This window comes from Rana temporaria, chromosome 8 (assembly GCF_905171775.1).
Source record: "Rana temporaria chromosome 8, aRanTem1.1, whole genome shotgun sequence".
Lineage (NCBI taxonomy): Eukaryota > Metazoa > Chordata > Amphibia > Anura > Ranidae > Rana > Rana temporaria.
The window spans coordinates 185,074,636-185,099,474 of record NC_053496.1 but is presented as its reverse complement, the minus strand read 5'-3'; the positions used below and the strand labels follow the sequence as shown (position 1 = coordinate 185,099,474).

Sequence of the window (24,839 nt, the reverse complement as noted above, 5' to 3'; positions counted from 1 at the left end):
CTGCGTTTTTTATTTTTTGTGCTATAAACGAAAATAGAGCGACAATTTAAAAAAAAAATGCAATATTTTTTACTTTTTGCTATAATAAATATCCCCGTTGGTCTGAGGCTGTGTTCCTATCAGGTAGGCAGAGCTATGCTGGCTGAGGCCTATGGTTCTACAGGGAATCCCAAGCTGTCCATCCAAGTGGAGGAAACCGGGTGACGACCTGCCCTGGGGGAGACCAAGCAAGGCAAGCTGATGTTTCTGCTTGTATCTTGTATGATATCTATTGCTGACCTGGCTTGTTATTGACCTGACCTTGGATCCTGTTTATGCTTTTACTCATCGGTTCCTGACCTCAGCTTACTCCTGACCCCGCTCTGTGTGATGCTTCGGTACCTCATTGCCCACTCGTTGCTGACTCTGACTATCCTTCTGACTATGCTTCTGTCTCCTGTTTTGCTTACTGTTACTTCTGAGTGCCTGTGTAAGCTGGCCCTATACCCCCGCTGGTGGTCATGGCGGGAATGGCTTGTGTTTAATATCTCTCCTAATAAAAAAAATAAAAAAGCTGTTCCTCTATGGGGTCTTCTCAAAGTATGGCTAATCAATCGCTGTTAGGTGTTCAAAAGACAAACCTACAAATGTCTGGGGGGTGTTCTTTCTTTTTTTTTTTTTTTGCATTAGAATCAATCGCCTCAACCACAAGGCAAGCATTTGCGGAGTGGACCTGACTTGAATGAGTAAGTTTGACAGGTGGTGCTGCATGTGTACTCATCAAGGCCCTGTTAAATCAGCCCGGATGCAAAACATCAGAGCCTTGAAATGCGAACAGCCCCCTCCGACTGTATGGTAGGCTTTAGGTTGGTGGGAGTGAAAATTAACCCATCTATAAGGCATAGTTGCCAACATTTGTCCAGGGACACTTTGCAGCACAGCTATTAATTAATTACCACACTCACTTCCCCGAAGCTCCACCCACTACGCCTAATCTTCGCCAGGCGAAGATTATGCGGAGTGGGTGGAGCTTCGGAGAAGTCAGTGTGGTAATTAATTAACAGCTGTGCTGCAAAGTGTCCCTGGAAAAAAAATTTAAATGTTGGCAACTATGATAAGGATATGCAGTACAGTACATACACACACAACACAAGGCCGTGTTCACACTACGAGACATTCCTCTCGGGTCCACAAGGTGATGATCTCACTTCTACCAGGACAGGAAGTCTCTATGGAAGACAGGAAGTGATGTCAGGTACAGACAGGAAGTGATGCTAGGTACAGACAGGAAGTTCCAGGTGAAAGGTGAGTTGGGAGGAAGTAGAGAGGAGACATTGGTGGAACTGTCAGCAGAGGAGGTAATAAGATCTTATTTTCTATTTACACCCAGTAGTCCCCCGTCATGTCCGTCCTCTTCCTCCATAGTCACTGTGATGTCTTTTATCTCCAGCAGATGATGATACACACATATATAGTGTGTAAACCTAGATTAACCCCTTCAGGATCAGAACATTTCCCCACTTACAGGGCCGAAACATTTTATTAATTTTAGAGATGTTAGGAGGATAGGGGATTTTAGACAAAGACCAAATGGTAAGAGGCTCCCAGCCCCCCGAAAAACTTGGAAACACTAAACGGAATGTCCCTCTGTATAATCCCACGGGGGATCGTTCTTACATGATTAGAAATCCTTATATTATCCCCATCCTAATATTATACAACCTGTACAGTCCAGATAATTCTCTGTTATTAATTATTTGTCTACAGGAAATCTGTATAGATCACATGACTAATGAAGATGAAGGAGGACCGGAGTCACATGACTGAGAAGATACTAAACCTCACCCTGGAGATCATCTACCTAGTGACCGGACAGGTGAGGAGGATTCTGGGAGGTCACATGACATCACTCTTATCTCTATTAATAAAACACAGACCTGACCGGAGAGGTGAGGAGGATACTGGGAGGTCACATGACATCACTCTTATCTCTATTAATAATACACAGACCTGACCGGAGAGGTGAGGAGGATTCTGGGAGGTCACATGACATCACTCTTATCTCTATTAATAAAACACAGACCTGACCGGAGAGGTGAGGAGGATTCTGGGAGGTCACATGACATCACTCTTATCTCTATTAATAATACACAGACCTAACCGGAGAGGTGAGGAGGATTCTGGGAGGTCACATGACATCACTCTTATCTCTATTAATAAAACACAGACCTGACCGGAGAGGTGAGGAGGATTCTGGGAGGTCACATGACATCACTCTTATCTCTATTAATAATACACAGACCTGACCGGAGAGGTGAGGAGGATTCTGGGATTCTAACATGATCTTCCTATTGGTTCCTCAATACAGAGATTTCCTCTTGTGAAGTCAGGTGATCATATGACCATCACAGTGCCTCCATGTGACTCCCTAAAACCTGAGAGACACAACATGGAGAAGATTCTAGAAGTCACCAAGAAGATGATGGAGCTGCTGACAGGAGAGGTGAGGAGGATTCTGGGACATTATCCAGTAACAGACAAGGGGTGTGTCTGGATGGTGACTGTATCATTGTGTGTGTCAGGTTCCTATAAGGTGTCAGGATGTCACTGTCTATTTCTCCATGGAGGAGTGGGAGTATTTAGAAGGACACAAGGATCTCTACAAGGACGTCATGATGGAGAATCAGCCGCCCCTCACATCACCGGGTAAGAGGAGACTTTATTGTAAAGGAGAGAGCAGTACGGAGGCTCCACCTAGATCCCCCATCATCTGATAAACACATAGAAACAATGGGGCAGATTCATCAATAGATACGCCGGCGGATCTCCTGATCTGCCGTCGTATCTGTGAGACCCGACGGTCGGATCTGTGAGATCCCACCGTCGGAGCTATGCGACTGATTCATAAGAATCAGTTCCGCATAGATCTTCCTTGGATCCGACTGGTGTAAGTGACTTACACCAGTCGAATCTTAGGCTGTAATCTCCCGCCGGCCGCTAGGTGTCGTCGTGATTTTTTACCCGTCGCATATGCAAATGAGGAAAACCGACGATTCACGTCCGTACACCCGCCCGTCGCTCGTTTTCTACGTCGTTTGCGTTTGGGTTTTTCCGGCGGATAGCTACCCCTGCTTCTATGAGGGGTAGCTAATGTTAAGTATGGCCGACGTTCCCGCGACGATTTTTAAATTTTCTACGTCGTTTGCGTACCGCGATCGGGAATACCGATGGCCGCAAACGACGTACCCGCCGCAAACAATGACGTCGTAGCGACGTCATTTGGAGCATGCGCACTGGGCTTTTTCGCCCCGGCGCATGCGCAGTTAAATCGGCGCGGGAACGCGCCTGATTTAAATTATACACTCCCCCTAGCCGCGGAATTTGCATTCCGCCGGGGGGAGTTAGGATCCGACTGTGCAGTTTGCGAGGTAAGTGCTTTATGAATCATGCACTTGCCTCGCTAAATTGCACCGGCGGATCGTAAACCAGGTAGATCTAGCGGATCTAAAGATCCGCAGATCTATATGAATCTGCCCCACTGTATTCAGTCAGTGTGTGTGTTTCCTACAGATGGATCCAGTAATGGGAACCCACCAGAGAGATGTCCCCGTCCTCTATACCTCTATATTATCCTACATCGGAGAACTCACACCGCCGAGAAGCAGTATTCCTGTTCTGAGTGTGGAAAATGCTTTGCGCAGAGACCAGAACTTGTCCGACATCAATAATCTCATACAATGGAGAATCCATTTTCCTGCCCCCAGTGTGGGGAATGTTTTTCATGGAAGGCTTGTCTTACCAAACATCAGAAAACACACACAGGGGGGTATTAGTGTCTCAAGTGTACGAAATGTTTCTCATAGAAGTCCTATCTTGCCCAATATCGAAGAACCCACACAATCCTTGAGGTGTATTAGTGCCCCAAGTGTGGGAAATGTCTTCTATATGGATCATATTTTTCTGTGCATCGGAGATCTCACACTGGGAAGAAGCCGTATTGCTGCTCTGAGTGTGGGAAATGTTTCTCATAGAAGTCCCATCTTACCCAATATCGGAGGACCCACACAACCCTTGAGGTGTATTAGGGCTAAATTACACTTGCTTCAAGGCAAGGCTTTGGACACCATCAAAGCTCCTGTCACTAAATAAAACGGTTAGCTAACAGTCCTGTGTACACCTAGCTTTTGCTTGGTGCTTCGATGAGACTTTGGTGGAGCTTCGATGGGGCTTGGATTAGCATTTGGTGGGGCCTCTGTGAGGCTTTGATGGAGCTTTAATGGGGCTTGGATGATCCTTTTTAGTGGGGCTTCTGTGAGGCTTTGACGGGGCCTCAATGGGGCTTCGATGAGCCTTTGACGGGGCTTCGGTGAGGCTTTGTGGGTCTTCGATGAGGCTTTGGTGGAGCTTCAATGGGGCTTGAATGATCCTTTGGTGGAGCTTCAATGGGGCTTGAATGAGCCTTTGGTGGGGACTTCAGTGAGGCTTCGACGGGGCCTCAATGGAACTTCGATGAGCCTTTGACGGGGCTTCGGTGAGGCTTTGTGGGTCTTCGATGAGGCTTTGGCGGAGCTTCAATGGGGCATCGATGAGCCTTTGGTGGAGCTTCAATGGGGCTTGAATGATCCTTTGGTGGAGCTTCAATGGGGCTTGAATGAGCCTTTGGTGGGGACTTCAGTGAGGCTTCGACTGGGCTTCGATGAGCCTTTGATGGGGCTTCGGTGAGGCTTTGTGGGTCTTCGGTGAGGCTTTGTGGGTCTTCGATGAGGCTTTGGTGGAGCTTCAATGGGGCATTGATGAGCCTTTGGTGAAGCTTCAATGGGGCTTGAATGAGCTTTTGGTGGAGCTTCAATGCGGCTTGAATGAGCCTTTGGTGGGGACTCAATGGAACTTCGATGAGCCTTTGACGGGGCTTCGGTGAGGCTTTGTGGGGCTTCCATGAGGCTTTGGTGGAGCTTCAATGGGGCTTGGATGAGCCTTTGGTGAGGCTTCGATAAAGGCTTCAGTGGAGCTTCAAGTGAGCTTTGCCAAAGACTTCTATGGAGGCTTTGAAGATGCTTTGATGCACCACTAATGTGACGTGGGGTATAATTTTTGAAGCGAAGCCAAAGCAAAGCTGTAAACAGGACTGTAAGCTAACCATTTTATTTAGTGACAGGAGCTTTGACTGGCGTTCAGAGGGCTTTAACAAAGCCTGTCCAAAGCCTTGCTTTGAAGCAAGGTTTAAACTAGCCGTTGATGTGTGTTGAAGCCAAAGCAAGTGTAAATGAGCCCTTGCGGGAAATGTCTTCTATATGGATCACATTTTTCCGTACATCAGTACATCTCATACTGGTGAGAAGCCGTATTCCTGCTCTGAGTGTGGGAAATGTTTCTCATAGAAGTCCTACTTTACCCAATATCAAAGAACCCACACAACCCTTGAGGTGAATTAGTGTCCTGAGTGCGGGAAATGTCTTCTATATGGATCACATTTTTCCGTAAATCAGAGATCTCATACTGGTGAGAAGCCGTATTCCTGCTCTGAGTGTGGGAAATGTTTCTCATAGAAGTCCTACTTTACCCAATATCAAAGAACCCACACAACCTTTGAGGTGTATTAGTGTCCTGAGTGTGGGAAACGTCTTCTATATGGATCACATTTTTCCGTACATCAGAGATCTCACACTGGGAAGAAGCTCACCTTCATATACACCTCAGAAAACACGTGGCTGAGCGCTCCTCCGATCTCTATCATGGAAGAAAGACCTTATAAGGAAATCTGAGTTATCCAAAGTCATTGAACTGCACAAAATTCTGTATGGTTTACTAGAAAAGGAGTGGCGGTTGGGTTGCTGCCCGTGGAGTCCCTCTTGTGGTGTAATCTGATCCCCCTGCTCTCCAGTAGAGGCTTCAAAGGTAAGAACTGTAACGAGAGAGAAGCTTGTGGATGAAGAACAGAAAAGACAAGTCTAGATGACCAGGACTGACCATTGCGGAGCTGTAGTTGTCAACCTAGACAGCTGCATTTGCTTGGCGAGAGCCACCTACTGGCTGTATGTAGATTATATTTTTTTGGTAACTTTTCATATAAACATTGTATATATTATTATTTTTTGTATGAAACAAATGAAGATATACAGTATTTTTAAAAAAAAAAAGTTATTCTATGTTAAAAGTCATCCTTCAGATATGTATACCCTAGGAAAAGTGAAACGCGTCGCACCAGCACACCAGCAACTCGGTGCTGAGATCCAGCAGGGTTGCTCAGCTCACTGAAACTGACTGCTAGAATAGGTAGGGAGTCACACACCAGCAATCAGCCCACTCATCGTGTATGGAAAATCAACTTCATCTTGTCTTCTGCCAGATCATACCTCCTCTGACGCATTTGACCCTCCCACAGGCTTAGTCATACACTATATTACCAAACGTATTGGGACGCCTGCTTTTACATGCACATGAACTTTAATGGCATCCCAGTCATAGTCCGTAGGGTTCAATATTGAGTTGGCCCCGCTCTTTGCAGCTATAACAGCTTCAACTCTTCTGGGAAGGCCGTCCACAAGGTTTAGGAGTGTGTCCATGGGAATGTTTGACCATTTTTCCAGAATCGCATTTGTGAGGTCAGGCAGTGATGTTGGGTGAGAAGGCCTGGCTCGCAGTCTCCGCTCTAATTCATCCCAAAGGTGTTCTATCGGGTTGAGGTCTGGACTCTTTGGTGCACAGTCCCAATACTTTTTGTAATACAGTGTTGATCTCTATGACTAAACCCGTGGGAGGGTGAAACTCATCAGAGGGGCATTATGAGTTCCTTCTCCTTGAAAAAATGCATACCAGACACCTATCTGAGCATGCAGCTTGGCTGGGAAAGTCCTCGGGCCTGCCCTGAACGTCTTGGGAGTGGGTGGACATGGCCTTCTGGCTTAGTTCGCCTGCTCTCATGGGGTCTCCCTTTCGGGGTCTGTCTGGTTTTGGCCAGATGGGCCATGGGAAGTACCATGGGATCAGGGTAAGGTCCTTTCTAGTGGAGGACAAGTGTAACACCCGTTGCACGTTTTGTGTCACTCTTTATGTTTGTGCACTTTTTTTGGCACCGGGTGGAGTTTTTGGGTGTGTTTCACACACCATGGGCTTTTGAGAAGAGCTTGGCTGAGAAAGTGGGGGCGTTTACCCTCCTGAACCATACCAGGCCACATGCCCTCAACATGTGCTGGGGGTACCTTGCCAGCAGGACTCCCCTGGCAAAGTAACTTTTTACCATGTTGATTAGGACAAGGGTCTCTTCCCTAAAACCCTGGCCCGGGGGATGTGGGGGGCTTATTGGAATCTGGAAACCCCTTTAACAATAAGTGGCCTTCAGAACAACCCCCCCCCCAATATATGAATGAGTAAAGGGTACTTTTTTGTGTGAAGGAATAGGGGGGTTCCGAAGGCCACTTATTGTTAAAGGGGCTTCCAGATTCCAATAAGCCCCCCAGACCCCCACATCCCCTGGCTAAGTGCTTTCCCCCGACTTGTTCATTGCCCAACTTGTTCATTCCCCGACTTAGTTGGGGTAGGCGGTATGCTTTGCTGGGGGTGGGTCAGCCACGTCTCTTGATCATCGAGCTCTGGTGACCCGCCTTCTGACCTTTGACCTGTGGGGGAGGTCCCTATTCCAATCCCTGAAGAACCAGTCAAAAAAAAACGACGGTTTCCGAGGAAACTAAAATAATTTTTTCTGCGTTGACTTCAATGGCATGCAATACCGCATGTGGCTAGAGGCGGGGGGCGCCAGAGATCCTCAGAAACGGCCGAAAAGGCCAGAGGACACCTTTTGTAATACAGTGTAGATCTCTATGACTAAACCCGTGGGAGGGTGAAAGTCTTCCGGCCTGAACGTCTTGGGAGTGGGTGGACATGGCCTTCTGGCTTAGTTAGTCTGCTCTCATGGGGTCTCAATTCGGGGTCCATCTGGTTTTGGCCAGATGGGCCATGTGAAGTACCTCAAACCCCGCCTAACGCCCCGGAGATCAGGGAAAAGGCCCGAGGACACCTCGGTCCAGAGGTCAGCCGAGGTGTCCTCGGGCCTTTTCGTGCATTTTCAAACGGGGGCGATCGGCTGCGGTCGGTGACGGCGCCCCCCCCACCCTTAGACCAAACACGGTACTGCATAACGCTTTGGCTTGAATCATGCTCGTTTTGCGAGACAACACTCGCAAACCACGTCAGAACAACTATCTAAGATACGCCGGATCACTGCCTACGCCATGAACGTAATCTACACCCATCCAGACACACGTCCAACGTAAACTACGTAAAATACGCCGGCTTGTATTCCCTGGTGCAGACCTTTACATGTCTGCTGCTGGGTTACACCTCCTTTATGGGGCTTAACTTCACGCCGGACGTACAACTTACGCGCACCAGTCGTAGCCTGCGTCGGACGCAAGTACGATCGTGAATCGCCGCATTTTCCTCATTTGCATGTTTGAATGCCTGATCAATGGGAGCGCCAACATGCGACCAGCCTAATTATACACCCACGCTACGCCGGCGTAGGCAAGTTACGTCGGCGGGATGAAGCCTATTTTTAGGCGTATCTTAGTTTGTGGGTTCGGCGCACAGATACGACGGCGCATATTTGCACTTACGCGGCGTATCTGGAGATACGTCGGCGCAAGTGCTTTGTAAATCCGGGCCTATCTATCACATAAAATCCCACTAAAATACATTAAAATTTTTGGTTGTAACGTGACAAAATGTGGGAAATTTTAAGGGGTGTGAATACTTTTTCAAGGCACTGTATCTATTTTCTCGGCATAACATCATCTTTCACATTATAGCATGTGGCAAAATCAATCATTTCAGAGCATAATTAATTTAAAAATAAAACTCCGCTCATGCCTAGCAAGGCGAGTGTTCACCAATCACCACTACAAGACTTTTCTCTGGGTGGGCTGCAGTTCCTCTGAGCTCCACAAGGTGGTGATGTCACTTCCACCCAGACAGGAAGTCTCTATGGAAGACAGGAAGTGATGTCAGATGCAGACAGGAAGTGATGTTCAGTAGAGACAGGAAGTTCCGGGTGAGAGGTGACTTTGGAGGAAATACAGAGAAGACATTGCTGGAACTGGAAGCTGAAGCGGTAATACGATCTTTTTTTATCATATCTCTCATCACTGTACATTATTCGGAACCAAATTGCTCTGTCCCGCTTTCTCCTTTAAATGTCCCTCTTTTCAGTCTGATGGACACACAGACAAATCAGTATACTATTTATCTGCCCAAATTGTGTCTATCGCTCTTAGTATTTCGTCATGATTTCCCGTATTGAAGTGAAAACACAGATATGAAAGAAAAGTGATGATAACATAAAACATAAGTGGGTGTAACTGATCACATTGTCACCAAACATCCCACCCAAATCGAAGGTTTAGAGCTCCGATGCCGGCTAAACCCGGCTCCTACCTTTTCCAAATGAACAGAGTCAGTGATCACTGACTCTGTCCATTCACATAACTGAGCATCGTAACCTGTGTTTACGATGCTTCAGTTTATGAATGGAGAGGAGCTTCTCTCCATTCATTTTAGCTGAGGCTGCAGAGAAAGGGACTGGGGAATGTCCTTAGTCCCTTTCTCTGTCTTAAAGGGGAAATGTCAGTGGTAATGTCACACGACATTAAAAAAAAGTATCGGTAATCTGTATCGGCGAGTACTTGAAAAAAAAGTATCGGTACTTGTACTCGGTCTCAAAAAAGTGGTATCGGGACATCCCTATTAACCAGTATTAAAGACTCAAAACAAAACAGACTTTATATTAATAAATTACATTTTTTCTCTGGCAGGGCAAAGGTTAAGAGGCTCCCAGACAAAAAAAAACTGTATAGATCACGTGACCAATGAGGATGGAGAAGGACCGGAGTCACATGACTGAGAGGATACTAAACCTCACCCTGGACATCATCTACCTGCTGACCGGAGAGGTGAGGAGGATTCTGGGAGGTCACATGACATCACTCTTATCTCAATTAATAAAACACAGACCTGACCGGAGAGGTGAGGAGGATTCTGGGAGGTCACATGACATCACTCTTATCTCTATTAATAAAACACAGACCTGACCGGAGAGGTGAGGAGGATTCTGGGAGGTCACATGACATCACTCTTATCTCTATTAATAAAACACAGACCTGACCGGAGAGGTGAGGAGGATTCTGGGAATCTAACATGACATTCCTATTGGTTCTCCAAAACAGAGATTTCCTCTTGTGAAGTCAGGTGATCATATGACCATCACAGGGCCTCCATGTGACTCCCTAAAACCCGAGAGACACAACATGGAGAAGATTCTAGAAGTCACCAAGAAGATGATGGAGCTGCTGACAGGAGAGGTGAGGAGGATTCTGGGACATTATCTAGTAACAGACAAGGGGTGTGTCTGGATGGTGACTGTATCATTGTGTGTGTCAGGTTCCTATAAGGTGTCAGGATGTCACTGTCTATTTCTCCATGGAGGAGTGGGAGTATTTAGAAGGACACAAGGATCTCTACAAGGACGTCATGATGGAGAATCAGCCGCCCCTCACATCACCGGGTAAGAGGAGACTTTATTGTAAAGGAGAGAGCAGTACGGAGGCTCCACCTAGATCCCCCATCATCTGATAAACACATAGAAACAATGTATTCAGTCAGTGTGTGTGTTTCCTACAGATGGATCCAGTAATGGGAACCCACCAGAGAGATGTCCCCGTCCTCTGTATTCCCGGGATTCCACACAGGAAGGTCACACCATCCCCCACCATCATCAGGTAGTTGGTTAACAGTTACTGGCAGTGATCTATGCATAGTCTTGTTTGTTACAATGATTTTCTTATTTTATACTTAGAGTGGAACCCTTGAGGAATATAACATTGTTGTTAAAGAAGAATATATAGAGGAGGATGAGTCCTATGGTGTGATGGAGGAGTTTTCAGGACATATGGATGTCCCAATGGAGCCATCCAATACCAGGAACCCACCAGAGAGATGTCCCCGTCCTCTGTATTCCCGGGATTCCACACAGGAAGGTCACACCATCCCCCACCATCATCAGGTAGGTGGAGTTGAGGGTCGGGAACATAAAGTGATTGAACACTCTGACATGTGGAGACGATGTGTGGACTCTACAAGATGATATTTTCTATGTGATCTCACATCATAAATACTTCTATGTTACAGATGTTATTTTCTGCCATTCTGTTGGTTTAGGGTGAAGATCTGATGATCATAAAAACTGAGTGTGACGTAGAAGAGGAGTATGTGAGGGATGATCAGCAATATACGGAGGAGGCTGGAATGACAAGGACCTTCATAGAGGAGGAAACTCCTACAGAGATCAGCACAGGTGACCCATAATATATTCTTCTCTTATCTCTGCTCTGTTACTGCTCACTGATTGGTCAGAGATATGGGACATCCACAGAGAACATCTCCTCACTCATATCTCCCTGATACAGATGGAATCTTGATGGAAGTGAACTAACCCTCTCATATCTATTGATGATGTTTTTCTATTTTTCCAGGACACGCCATGGAGAAACCCTCAAAGGATCGTCTCACTTTATCTCCAGGTTGTAAAATAGAAGATGAGGACACCACAGGAGATTGTGGAGGAGAAAAGAGTTCTGAGTGCGGGAAATGTTTTCTTCATAAATCAAAACTTGACCAACCTTCTCACATGGGGGAAAAATCATATTCCTGCCTTGAGTGTGGAAAATGTTATATGCAAAAATCAAAACTTGTTGAAGATCAAACATCTCACACGGGGGTGAAGCCGTATTCCTGCCCTGAATGTGGGAAATTATTTTCAGCCAAGTCCAACTTTACCAAACATCAGAGATTACACACTGGAAAGAAGATGCATGCTTGCTTCAAGTGCGGGAAATGTTTTCCACAGAGATCAGACCTTGTTATACATCAAAGATCTCACACAAGGGATGAGCCATATTGTTGCCCTGAGTGCGGGAAAGCTTTTTCAAAGAAGTCCTCTCTTAACACACATCGTAGATATCACACCGGAGAGAGGCTCTATTCCTGTTCTGAGTGTGGGAAACGTTTTTCGCAGAAGTCCAAACTTTATATACATCAGAGGACACACACGGGCGAGAAGCCGTATTCTTGTTCAGAGTGCGGGAAATGTTTTGCACAGAAGTCCCATCTTAATAAACATCAACTAAGCCACTGTGGAGATAAGTCATTTTCATGCCTTGAGTGCGGGAAACATTATTCAAGGCAATCAGCCCTTGTTATACATCAAAGATCCCACACGGGAGAGAAGCCGTTTTCCTGTTCTGAGTGCGGGAAATGTTTCCCACGGAAGTCGTGTCTTACCAGACATCTGAGAACCCACCTCACCCGTCGAAGTGTATTAGTGTGCTGAGTGCGGGAAATGTCTTCTATATGGATCATATTTTGCCGTACATCAGAGATCTCACACTGGGAAGAAGCTCACCTTGATATACACCTCAGAAAACACGTGGCTGAGCGCTCCTCTGATCTTCATCATGGAAGAAACACTTTATAAGGAAATCCGAGATCACTAAAGACTTCAAAGTTCTGTTTGGCTTCCTCTGCTAGGAGAGAGAAGAATGGGGTGTCACTGCTGGTTGGGTCCCTCTAGGAGAGAGAAGGAAGGGGTGTCACTGCTGGTTGGGTCCCTCTAGGAGAGAGAAGGAGGGGTTGTCACTGCTGGTTGGGTCCCTCTAGGAGAGAGAAGGAGGGGGTGTCACTGCCGGTTGGGTCCCTCTAGGAGAGAGAAGGAAGGGGTGTCACTGCTGGTTGGGTCCTTCTAGGAGAGAGAAGGAGGAGGTGTCACTGCTGGTTGGGTCCCTCTAGGAGAGAGAAGGAGGGGGTGTCACTGCTGGTTGGGTCCCTCTAGGAGAGAGAAGGAGGGGGTGTCACTGCTGGTTGGGTCCCTCTAGGAGAGAGAAGGAGGAGGTGTCACTGCTGGTTGGGTCCCTCTAGAAGAGAGAAGGAGGGGGTGTCACTGCTGGTTGGGTCCCTCTAGGAGAGAGAAGGAGGGGGTGTCACTGCTGGTTGGGTTCCTCTAGGAGAGAGAAGGAGGGGGTGTCACTGCTGGTTGGGTTCCTCTAGGAGAGAGAAGGAGGGGGTGTCACTGCTGGTTGGGTCCCTCTAGGAGAGAGAAGGAGGGGGTGTTACTGCTGGTTGGGTCCCTCTAGGAGAGAGAAGGAGGGGGTGTCACTGCTGGTTGGGTCCCTCTAGGAGAGAGGAGGAGGGGTGTCACTGCTGGTTGGGTCCCTCTAGGAGAGAGAAGGAGGGGTGTCACTGTTGGTTGGGTCCCTCTAGGAGAGAGAAGGAGGGGTGTTACTGCTGGTTGGGTCCCTCTAGGAGAGAGAAGGAGGGGGTGTCACTGCTGGTTTGGTCCCTCTAGGAGAGAGAAGGAGGGGGTGTCACTGCTGGTTGGGTCCCTCTAGGAGAGAGAAGGAGGAGGTGTCACTGGTTGGGTCCCTCTAGGAGAGAGAAGGAGGGGGTGTCACTGCTGGTTGGGTCCCTCTAGGAGAGAGAAGGAGGGGTGTCACTGCTGGTTGGGTCCCTCTAGGAGAGAGAAGGAGGGGTGTCACTGCTGGTTGGGTCCCTCTAGGAGAGAGAAGGAGGGGGTGTCACTGCTGGTTGGGTCCCTCTAGGAGAGAGAAGGAGGGGGTGTCACTGCTGGTTGGGTCCCTCTAGGAGAGAGAAGGAGGGGGTGTCAATGCCGGTTGGGTCCCTCTAGGAGAGAGAAGGAGGGGGTGTCACTGCCGGTTGGGTCCCTCTAGGAGAGAGAAGGAGGGGGTGTCACTGCTGGTTGGGTCCCTCTAGGAGAGAGAAGGAGGGGGTGTCACTGCTGGTTGGGTCCCTCTAGGAGAGAGAAGGAGGGGGTGTCACTGCTGGTTGGGTCCCTCTAGGAGAGAGAAGGAGGGGGTGTCACTGCCGGTTGGGTCCCTCTAGGAGAGAGAAGGAGGGGGTGTCACTGCTGGTTGGGTCCCTCTAGGAGAGAGAAGGAGGGGGTGTCACTGCTGGTTGGGTCCCTCTAGGAGAGAGAAGGAGGGGGTGTCACTGCTGGTTGGGTCCCTCTAGGAGAGAGAAGGAGAGGGTGTCACTGCTGGTTGGGTCCCTCTAGGAGAGAGAAGGAGGGGGTGTCACTGCTGGTTGGGTCCCTCTAGGGGAAAGAAGGAGGGGGTGTCACTAAATCAGAATGAATACAAACAGCCCAGTCTTGTGAGGAGTCAAGCCGTGTTTCTGGATCACCAACTAAGTTCTCAGATCTGTATGATGAAATGTTCTTCTCTTTTCCTTTATTCTTTTTCCATAACACTACAAGTAAGGTCCATCCTGTAGGTTTTAGTCTTAACCACGGAAGGGTTTACCCCCTTTATGACCAGGCCCTTTTTTGCGTTACTTTAACTGACAATTGCGACAATTCTGAAGAAATTTTATTTTATTTCTGCTATAAAACAACCAATAAAAAAAAAATGTAAAAAAAAAAAATTGAATTTCTTCATCAGTTTAGTCCAGTTTATGTATTCTCCTAAATGTTCTTGATACAAAAAATCCTAATAAGCGTATATACTGCCAAAAAATTTGATCGTTTTTGTTTTTTTTGGGGGGTCATTCGTCCCTCCTAGGAGAAGGAGGGACCAAAGTTGTTGTCGGAAATTCCGACCGTGTTGTGTACACAATTCAACACACGAAAATTCTATGCATGCTCGGAGTCAATTTGACGCATGCTCTTAATCATTGAACTTCATTTTTCTCGGCTAGTCGTAGCGTTGTACGTCACCGCGTTCTTGACGTTCGCAATTTCCGACAACATTTGTGTGACCATGTGTATGCAAGACGAGTTTGAGCCAACATCCACGGTTTACTTGTCGGAATGTCAGATCGCGTGTCCGCGGCATAACCGGCATTATTTCGGGTTTTCGTTCTTATTCTCGTTTTTTTTTTGCGTTCTCTTGAATTTTCGGATTTTCTCTCTTATTTTCGGATTTACGAATTTACCATTTTCGAATTTACGAAAATTTGATTTTCGTATTTCGGAAACATTCGTTAAACGGGTTTTCGGTAATTCGAATATTAACTAATTTGGCCGATTAAACGAATTTGGAACAACACAAATTGCACATGTCTACTACAAACTATGGGATGTTTTTATGGAATTTTCAAAATTTTTTTTTTTTTTACTGATAATGTCGGCGATCGGCGGTTTTTAGCTAAACTGCGACATTGCAGCGGACAAATCGGACACCTAAGTGACATTTTTTGGGGACCAGTGACACTAATACAGTCATCAGTGCTAATAATATGCACTGTCACTGTACTAATCACACTGGCGGGGAAGGGGCTAACATCAGGGGCGATCGAAGGGTTAAATGTGTTCCTAGGGAGTGCTTGCTAACTGTGTGGGGGAGGTGCTTGTACCGTGGGAAGTCAGAGATCCGTGTTCCTGCTTTGTGGGAACACAGGATCACAACCTTCTCGTCTCACAGAGCAGCGATCTGCCTTGTTTACATTGGCTGACTGCTGTTTTGTCTGTGTCCCGAATAATCGACGGGTCCCAACGGACATTGCGTCAGACCCACTGATTGGCTCCAACTGCGTCCAATTACAACGGGAGCGGGTTGCCGGCAGTGCGTGTGCACACCCCAGGTCCGGAAGTGCAGGATCACGTACAGGTACAAGAGAGCCGCCTTGCCACCGTATATATACACCCTCGGCAGTGCCGGTACAGTTGTTGCACCCTGGATCTTTCCTGGGGGCAGCTCCATATTAGCAGTGGGGCAGGAGAAGGCTGGAGGTCCCATCTACTAGCTCCCCTTCTGTCTTTCCTCCTTTTCTGTGCTCTGCCTGGGTGTGGAGTAGGATGCCAACTGTCACTTATCAGTGGCCCAGAGTCAGAACCCTCTCAATATAGACTGTCCAGCCAGCCAACTGGTCTACCCAGCTGTCAAGACCAGTCCTACTCAGCTATCAAGCTAAAGTCCAGTTACCGCAACCAGATGGTTAGCCCAGGCCCATCTTGTCAATCCATCTGTAATTTCCAGGCCCAGCTAGCCCACTCATCTGTAAAGCCCAGATCCAGCTAGCCCACTCATCTGTAAAGCCCAGGTCCAGCTAGCCCACTCATCTGTTAAGCCCAGGTCCAGCTAGCCCACTCATCTGTTAAGCCAAGACCCAGCTAGCCTACTCAACTTTCAAGCCTTGTCCCAGCTAACCCACTGTTCTGTAAAGTCCAGGCCCAGCTAGCCCAGTCATCTTTAAAGCTCAGGCTCAACTAGCCTCCTCAAATTTCAAGCCCAGGCACATATGGACTGCTCATCTGTAAAGCCCAGGCCTAGCTAGCCTACTCATTTGTGAAGCCCAGACCCAGCTAGCCTACTACATTTTCAAGCCCAGGCCCAGCTAACCCACTCATTTGTGAAGCCCAGACCCAGCTAGCTTACTCAACTTTCAAGCACAGACCTAGCTAGCCCACTCTTCTGTAAAGCCCAGGCCCAGCTATCCCACTCTAATGTGAAGCCAAGGCCCAGGTAGCCCACTCATCTGTAAAGCCCAGTCCAAACTAGCCTACTCATCTGTAAAACCCAGGCCAAACTAGCCCACTAAACATTTAAGTCAAGGCTCAGATCGGCTGCTCATCTGTAAAGCCCAGGCCCAGCTAGGCCACTCGTCTGTAAAGCCCAGGACCAGATAGGCCACTCATCTGTAAAGCCCAGGACCAGATAGGCCACTTATCTGTAAAGCCCAGGCCCAGTTAGGCCATTCATCTGTAAAGCCCAGGCCCAGCTAGGTCAGGCACGTGTAAAGCTCAGCACCAGATAGGCCACTCATCTGTAAAACCCAGGCCAAACTAGCCCACTAAACATTCAAGCCCAGGCCCAGATAGGCTGCTCATCTGTAAAGCCCAGGCCCAGATAGGCTGCTCATCTGTAAAGCCCAGGCATAGCTAGGCCCCACTGAAGGAAGTAATTCCCCCAGCCACCTCAGTACACAGAGCTACACCCACCTCCAGGTCCATATAGGGTGACCACATTTCCAAACTGCCATTCAGGGACCCACCCCCTCTCTCACCTTCCCAAAAAAAGATGAGGGGGGGGGAATGTAGTCTCGAGGTTGATGGGGAATTTGGCGGCGGGTTATTTGTCAGGTGAATGTACCACTTGCCACCAGGTGCAGTGCCGCTGTCACTCCCTCTGCATGAGCCGCGTGTGTAAAAGTAAAGGAGTGGCATCACTATCTGGAGTGCCGGAGAAGGAGGAGGTGCCGAGGTGGGCGGGGACAGCTGTGCTGCACTAGGCTTAGGCCTTGCTCCCGGTCTCACTGTCTGAGAGTAAATTGTCACTGGTTACAAGATGCCAGGCAGCGCCGGCCCTAGCAACCAGTTCCGGAAATGTAGTTACTAGTTAGTAGGGGGTGGCTGTGTCCTCTATTTCATTCCTGGACATTGTATTGTCCCGGAATAAAGGTGCCCGGGACCCAGGACAGACATGTCTATTGCGGGACAGTCCCAGGCAATCCGGGACACCCTAGGTCCATACTCAATTCCTCAAGTGGCCAGAGATTCATTAACGTGTAGAATTAATTATTGTCACGGGGCTTGGTGGAAGCTGGGTCTCAACCTCAGTAGACTATTAGGGCCCAGATCTGAACACGCGACTTCTGTTGTGTAATATATGACACAACATTAAAAATGACTCTCCACATTGGGGGTTCACAACATTCAAAGATTCCGATTACAGTTCACATGTGGACTTGACTCATTTCAGGAATCCTTCTTCGGAGCTCACGTGACAGAATCTAGGAGGTACAATTACACGCTGTCATGAATCTGCAGTAATGTTCATGTCTGTCTGTTTACCTCTCTGTTGTGTTCAGCTTAGAGACCGGTCGCTGTGTGCTTAAGTCATCTTCCCTCGAGCATGGCTCCACCCCAGCCTCTAATGCCGCGTACACACGGTCTGAAATTCCACCAGCCAAAGTCCGATGTGAGCGTTTGGTCGGAAATTCCGACCGTGTGTATGCTCCATCGGACTTTTGCTGTCGGAATTTCCGGCAGCAAAAGATTGAGAGCTGGTTCTCTATTTTTCCGCCGGAAAAAAATACGATCGGAAATTCTGATCGTCTGCAGCATATCTGACGCGCAAAATTCCGACGCATACTCGGAAACAATTGGACGCATGCTCGGAAGCATTGAACTTAATTTTCTTGGCTCGACGTAGTGTTGTACGTCACCGTGTTCTTGACGGTCGAAAGTTCAGAGAACTTTTGTGTGACCGTGTGTATGCAAGGACGAGCTTGAGCGGTATTCCGTCGGAAAAAAAATCCAAGGTTTTTCGATAGGAAAATCAGATTGTGTGTACGGGGCATAACAGGAAACACTATAATAACCTGTGCACTGCAAGCCAAGCTTTGCCGATCAATATTGTGTGTTTGGCTTCCTGTCGTGTGCTCTACATCTGATTCTCGTTACCGACCATGGCTTGTTCTTTGACTATCCCTGTCTGCTGGTTCCCCCGACCTTTTGGCTTATCTCCTGACTATTCCTACAGTAGCCTACTGTAAGTGTGAGCTGGGAGACCCTGGGGGCCGCGACCTGGAGCCAGTTTCAGCAAAGTCCATCCTCACCATTAGAGGCCCTGGTGAGCACCCGCTAGCTTTTAGACTCCGCGCCCTGGGAAATCTCATGCTCTAGCTCCCAGTGTGATCCGTATTGGTGCTCCGGTGGACCTGCTTTCCTGAACCACCCAGAGCTCCATCCGCAGCAGTCAGCCGTAGAGTGCGCATCTGTCAACTGGCCTCAGGTGAGCTCCTTCATTGTAGCACTCAGTAGACATGTGCGTTCCCGTTCATAACAAATGGATTTTCGTACAAATTTGTTAGTATTCGTACATTCGTATCAATTCGAACATCCGAAAAGCTGAAAGACCCAAAATACGAAAATTATGGAATTACGAATAAGCAAAATAACAAACAATCGAAAATACGAACGTATGATTGGACAATCTTGCTAAAATACGAAACACCGAAAAAGCAAAAGAACGAAAATGACATCTATAACGAACGATTTGCATTCCGTATTTTCCGTATGTTCGTATTTTCATTTGTGTGTTTTGTAAAACCGTTTCTTTGTCTGTTCGTAAATTTGTGTACTTGTAACGTTCTTTCGAATGGGCACTGGGCAGTGTAGTTAGTGAGTGATTACTTAATATCTTAGCCAATCAGCTTATCTCTTTTGTGCTGAGTCACATTGTACAGTGTAAAGCCTCGTACACACGATCGGACTTCAAACAAAACTTTTCCGTGGATTTTTGTCTGAAGGGAGTTGACCGGACTTTTGAAACCGAAAAAGTTTGTCGGTTGGATTTTTTGGAAAACGCTCATTTTGACGTTTGTTGGTAAAAAGTCCGACCGTGTGTACGGGGCTTAAGAGAAAGTCTATCTTAATATGGATTAGCCGCGTGTTGCGATGTATTTACGAAAGTACAAAATCACGAATCCATTAAACGAAAATTATTATCTAACAAAATTACGAATTTCGAATCAACGAAAATAAATTAGAGAGGATTACGAATCATTCAGTATAAATGAAAATAAAACTGTTACGAAAATACGAACGGGTCCGAATAGGAAAACTTGCGTCTTACGAAATACGAACGGGTCCGAATAGGAAAACTTGCGTCTTACGAACGGGTCCGAATAGGAAAACTTGCTTCTTACGAAATACGAACGGGTCCGAATAGGAAAACTTGAGTCTTACGAAATACGAACGGGTCCGAATAGGAAAACTTGCTTCTTACGAAATACGAACGGGTCCGAATAGGAAAACTTGCGTCTTACGAAATACGAACGGGTCCAAATAGGAAAACTTGCGTCTTACGAAATACGAACGGGTCCGAATAGGAAAACTTGCGTCTTACGAAATACGAACGGGTCCGAATAGGAAAACTTGCGTCTTACGAAATACGAACGGGTCCGAATATGAAAACTTGCGTCTTACGAAATACGAACGGGTCCGAATAGGAAAACTTGCGTCTTACGAAATACGAACGGGTCCGAATAGGAAAACTTGCGTCTTACGAAATACGAACAGGTCCAAATAGGAAAACTTGCGTCTTACGAAATACGAACGGGTCCAAATAGGAAAACTTGCGTCTTACGAAATACGAACGGGTCCAAATAGGAAAACTTGCGTCTTACGAAATACGAACGGGTCCGAATAGGAAAACTTGCGTCTTACGAAATACGAACGGGTCCGAATAGGAAAACTTGCGTCTTACGAAATACGAACGGGTCCGAATAGGAAAACTTGAGTCACACGAAATACGAACGGGTCCGAATAGGAAAACTTGTGTCTTACGAAATTACGAATCTTTACGAATCTACGGAACGAGACGAAACGGAACAAAAAAAATACGAAATTTTTTGTTGTGCACATGTCTAGCACTCAGTATCTTTCTCAAGCGTCACCCCCGCTTCACTGCTGGGTCCCTGGCTTGGTACTCACAGACACTCCTCAAGCTTCACCCCCGCTGACACATAAGGTCCCTGGCTTGGCACGCCACAATTTAAAATTGTGAGAGGTAGTCAGGATATTAGATGCGTAATTTATGATCCTTGAAAGCCCAAAGGTGCTCCTTTGGTTTTGGGCCTCTCAATGCATCTAGGTTTTAAAAAAGTTTCACACATGTGGTATCCTCGTACCACATATGTGGCGTAGCAGAATGTGTTTTTTGGGTTGGAATTACAGTGGAACCTTGGATTACGAGCATAATCCGTTCCAGGAGAATGCTTGTAATCCAAAGCACTCACATATCAAAGCAAGTTTCCCCACTGAGGTCAATGGAAACTAAAATATTTTTTTTATGCATTGACTTCAATGGCACGCAATACCGCATGCGGCCAGAGGTGGGTGGGGGTCACCGGAGAGCCTTGGGAACACACGAAGAGGCCAGGGGACAGCTCGGCTGACATCGGAAAGGCTCGGGAACTGCGTATTTCCGAACTGCGCTAATCGGCTACGTTCGTCTCCCTCGCCCCCCACCACAGGCCAAACGCGGTACTCAGGGCTGATCCTAGGGTCACAGGTGCCTGGGTGCAGAAATATAGGGGCCCCTTAGTTCCAGTGAAGGGAATTCTTAAGGCATCAACATACCAAGACATTTTGGCCAATTTCACGCTCCCAACTTGGTGGGAACAGTTTTGGGACGGCCCCTTCCTGTTCCAACATGACTGCGCATGACTGGGTTGCAAAGGCCATGGCAGCCATTTTATTCAATGCAAAATTACCCAAAAATTACAAACATTACAAAATCCATTTTATTCTGAAAATGTATTACAAACAATCCCAATTTGTATTTCAAATGAAAATATTTTCCACATTCAGAACAGGAATACGGCTTTTCCCCCCACGTGAGTTGTCAGGGGTGCATCTTAATCTGTTCTTGTGATAGAAAATTTTTCCGCACTCCTACAGGAATAAGGATTTTCCCCCCATGTGCGTTTTCTGATGTGTAGAAAGATTGCACTTCTTTGAAAAACATTTCCCGCACTCTGGACAGGAATACGGCTTCTCTCCCGTGTGAGATTTCTGATGTATAGAAAGATTATACTTCTTTGAAAAATATTTCCCGCACTCAGGGCAGGAAAACGGCTTCTCCCCCGTGTGAGATTTCTGATGTAGAGAAAGGTGGCACTTCTGTGAAAAACATTTCCCGCACTCGGGGCAGGAATGCGGCTTTTCCCCCGTGTGGGATGTTTGGTGTCTGTCTAAACATGATTTTCTGACAAAACATTTCCCGCACTCAGGGCAGGAATACGGCCTCTCGCCCGTGTGAGTTCTGATGTGCATATGAAGAACGGATTGCAAACGGAAAAATTTCCCACACTCAGGACAGGAATGCGGCTTTACTCCCGTGTGAGTTGTCAGGTGTTTATCTAAAGCGGATTTTGTGATAAAACATTTTCCGCACTCCGGGCAGGAATGCAACTTTTCTCCCGTGTGAGATTTCTGATGTCTGGAAAGATAGGACTTCTGTGAAAAACATTTTCCGCACTCAGGGCAGGAATACGGCTTTTTGTCCGTGTGAGTTGTTTGGTGTCTGTCTAAGCTTGATTTAGTGAAAAAACGTTTCCCGCACACAGGGCAGGAATACAGCTTCTCCCCCGTGTGATTTCTTATGTGCGCACGAAGATTGGATTTAAAACGAAAACATTTCCCACATTCAGGACAGGAATGCGGCTTTTCCCAGTTTGGCTCAGCTGTGTGAGATCTTTGATGTACGTTAAGAAGTGATTTGAAATTGAAACATTTCCCGCACTCAGTACAGGAATACGGCTTCTCACCTGTGTGAGATCTTTGATGTTTGATTAGATCTGATTTGTGTGCAAAATATTTCCCGCACTCAGAACAGGAAAATGGGTTTAACCCCCTGTGAGACCTCTGATGTGTGTAAAGATTGGACTTCCGTGAAAAACATTTCCCGCACTCAGGACAGGAATACGGCTTCTCACCTGTGTGAGATCTTTTATGCTCATTAAGACCGGATTTAAAACTGAAACATTTCCCGCACTCAGTACAGGGAAACCTCTTAAATGTTGGAAGGACGGCACCGTCCCGCACAGTCTGAGGTTCCTCAGGATAAGAGGAATACGATGGTCCGGCACCGTCCCGCACAGTCTGAGGTTCCTCGGGATAAGAGGAATACGATGGTCCGGCACCGTCCCGCACAGTCTGAGGTTCCTCAGGATAAGAGGAATACGATGGTCCGGCACCGTCCCTCACAGTCTGAGGTTCCTCGGGATAAGAGGAATACGATGGTCCGGCACCGTCCCGCACAGTCTGAGGTTCCTCAGGATAAGAGGAATACGATGGTCCGGCACCGTCCCGCACAGTCTGAGGTTCCTCAGGATAAGAGGAATACGATGGTCCGGCACCGTCCCTCACAGTCTGAGGTTCCTCGGGATAAGAGTAATACGATGGTCCGGCACCGTCCCGCACAGTCTGAGGTTCCTCTGGATAAGAGGAATACGATGGTCCGGCACCGTCCCGCACAGTCTGAGGTTCCTCAGGATAAGAGGAATATGATGGTCCGGCACCATCCCGCACAGTCTGAGGTTCCTCAGGATAAGAGGAATACGATGGTCCGGCACCGTTCCGCACAGTCTGAGGTTCCTCAGGATAAGAGGAATACGATGGTCTGGCACCGTCCCGCACAGTCTGAGGTTCCTCAGGATAAGAGGAATACGATGGTCCGGCACCATCCCGCACAGTCTGAGATTCCTCAGGATAAGAGGAACACGATGGTCCGGCACTGTCCCGCACAGTCTGAGGTTCCTCAGGATAAGAGGAACACGATGGTCCGGCACCGTCCCGCACAGTCTGAGGTTCCTCAGGATAAGAGGAATATGATGGTCCGGCACCGTCCCGCACAGTCTGAGGTTCCTCAGGATAAGAGGAATATGATGGTCCGGCACCGTCCCGCACAGTCTGAGGTTCCTCAGTATAAGAGGAATACGATGGTCCATCTACACTGTGTGGTGCCGGATGGACATTTGAGGTAGTCGGGTTTTCTCCTGGACTATACTGTGTGATGTCCTCATCTTCTACTTTACAGTCTGGAGACAAAGTGAGACATTCCTCTGAGGTTTTCCTCATCTCCCGTCCATCTACTAAAATAGAAATACAAAGATTATTACTAGACATGAGCTGATTGACACCAATGCTGGGGGTTCTACTTGATTCTTTTATCTGTCAGTCAGTTAGGAAGCCTTGGTTGAGTTGGATGACCTTGGCACCTCTACTACAAAGTAGAAATCCTGAGGCTTTACTAATACTTTAAATATACCATCGAAAAGTGCCAGAAATCCAGATCTGTCCTGTATTATCTCAAGGAGAGTAATTCCCCACCCCCAGTCCTTATACTGGAACTACACAATGATTATCCTTCATGTTGTGAAGATGGGATGGGTCCTAGTGGTTTGGCAAGAAGAATCTGGAAAGGACTGACACCCATCGGTCGGATTTCTGGCAAATCAAATTGGATTTTTCTGTACTTAAAGAGATAAAATGTGGGGACATGTTTGTGTATTACAGAGATTTACTGTATATGTGATTTATTGTTCCCCGATATACACTTTGTGGCCCACCTGTGCTGATCTCTGTAGGAGTGTCCTCCTCTATAAATGTCCCCGTTATTCCATCCTCCTCCATAGACTGCTGATCATCCCTCACATACGTCTCTTCTTCTTCTGATTTCACCTCAAATTCTATATCGATTGGATCTCCACTCTAAACCAAGAGAATGAGAGAAAATATCATCTGTAAGATATAAGCTTTAATATTATGGCATCACATAACAAATCCACACATCGTCCCCATGAGTCCGTGTTTCATAAGCTCCATCCCACCAACCTTGCAATAGGGAGGGGTGGTGCGACCTTCCTGTGTGGAATCCCGGGAATACAGAGGACGGGGACATCTCTCTGGTGGGTTTCTGTAGCTGGATGACTCCCCCATGGTGTCCTGGTACAGATCTTTGTGTTCTTCCTCCATCACCCCATCCTCATCATCCTCCTCTTTTATCTCTTCTTTAACCTCAACTTTAAGATCTCTCAGGTTTCCAATCTGAATATAGAATAAAAATGACATGAATGGTAACAATGCAGATAATGTACAGATCCTAATGATACTATCAGTGATTGTTCCTCATCTACCTGATGATGGTGGGGGATGGTGTGACCTTCCTGTGTGGAATCCCGGGAATACAGAGGACGGGGACATCTCTCTGGTGGGTTCCCATTACTGGATCCATCTGTAGGAAACACACACACTGACTGAATACATTGTTTCTATGTGTTTATCAGATGAT

General features: G+C 47.2%; 2 protein-coding genes across 2 annotated transcripts in view; both read left to right on the top strand.

Annotated features, from left to right (window-relative positions):
* Positions 1-24,839, top strand: part of LOC120909614 (zinc finger protein OZF-like) — a 713,034-nt gene that overhangs the window by 9,777 nt on the left and 678,418 nt on the right. Inside the window, exon 2 of the mRNA XM_040321367.1 lies at positions 11,188-11,323. Coding sequence (XP_040177301.1) covers positions 11,188-11,323 — 136 coding nt within the window. The remainder of the gene's footprint in view (positions 1-11,187; positions 11,324-24,839) is intronic.
* Positions 11,439-12,646, top strand: LOC120909648 (gastrula zinc finger protein XlCGF17.1-like). The gene has a single exon (XM_040321411.1). It carries the CDS (start codon positions 11,510-11,512, stop codon positions 12,356-12,358), a length of 849 nt encoding a protein of 282 aa, XP_040177345.1. The 5' UTR covers positions 11,439-11,509; the 3' UTR covers positions 12,359-12,646.

Excerpts from the sequence above, each read along its gene's own strand:
- LOC120909648 (XM_040321411.1), top strand. The coding sequence starts at position 11,510 with ATGGAGAAACCCTCAAAGGATCGTCTCACTTTATCTCCAGGTTGTAAA.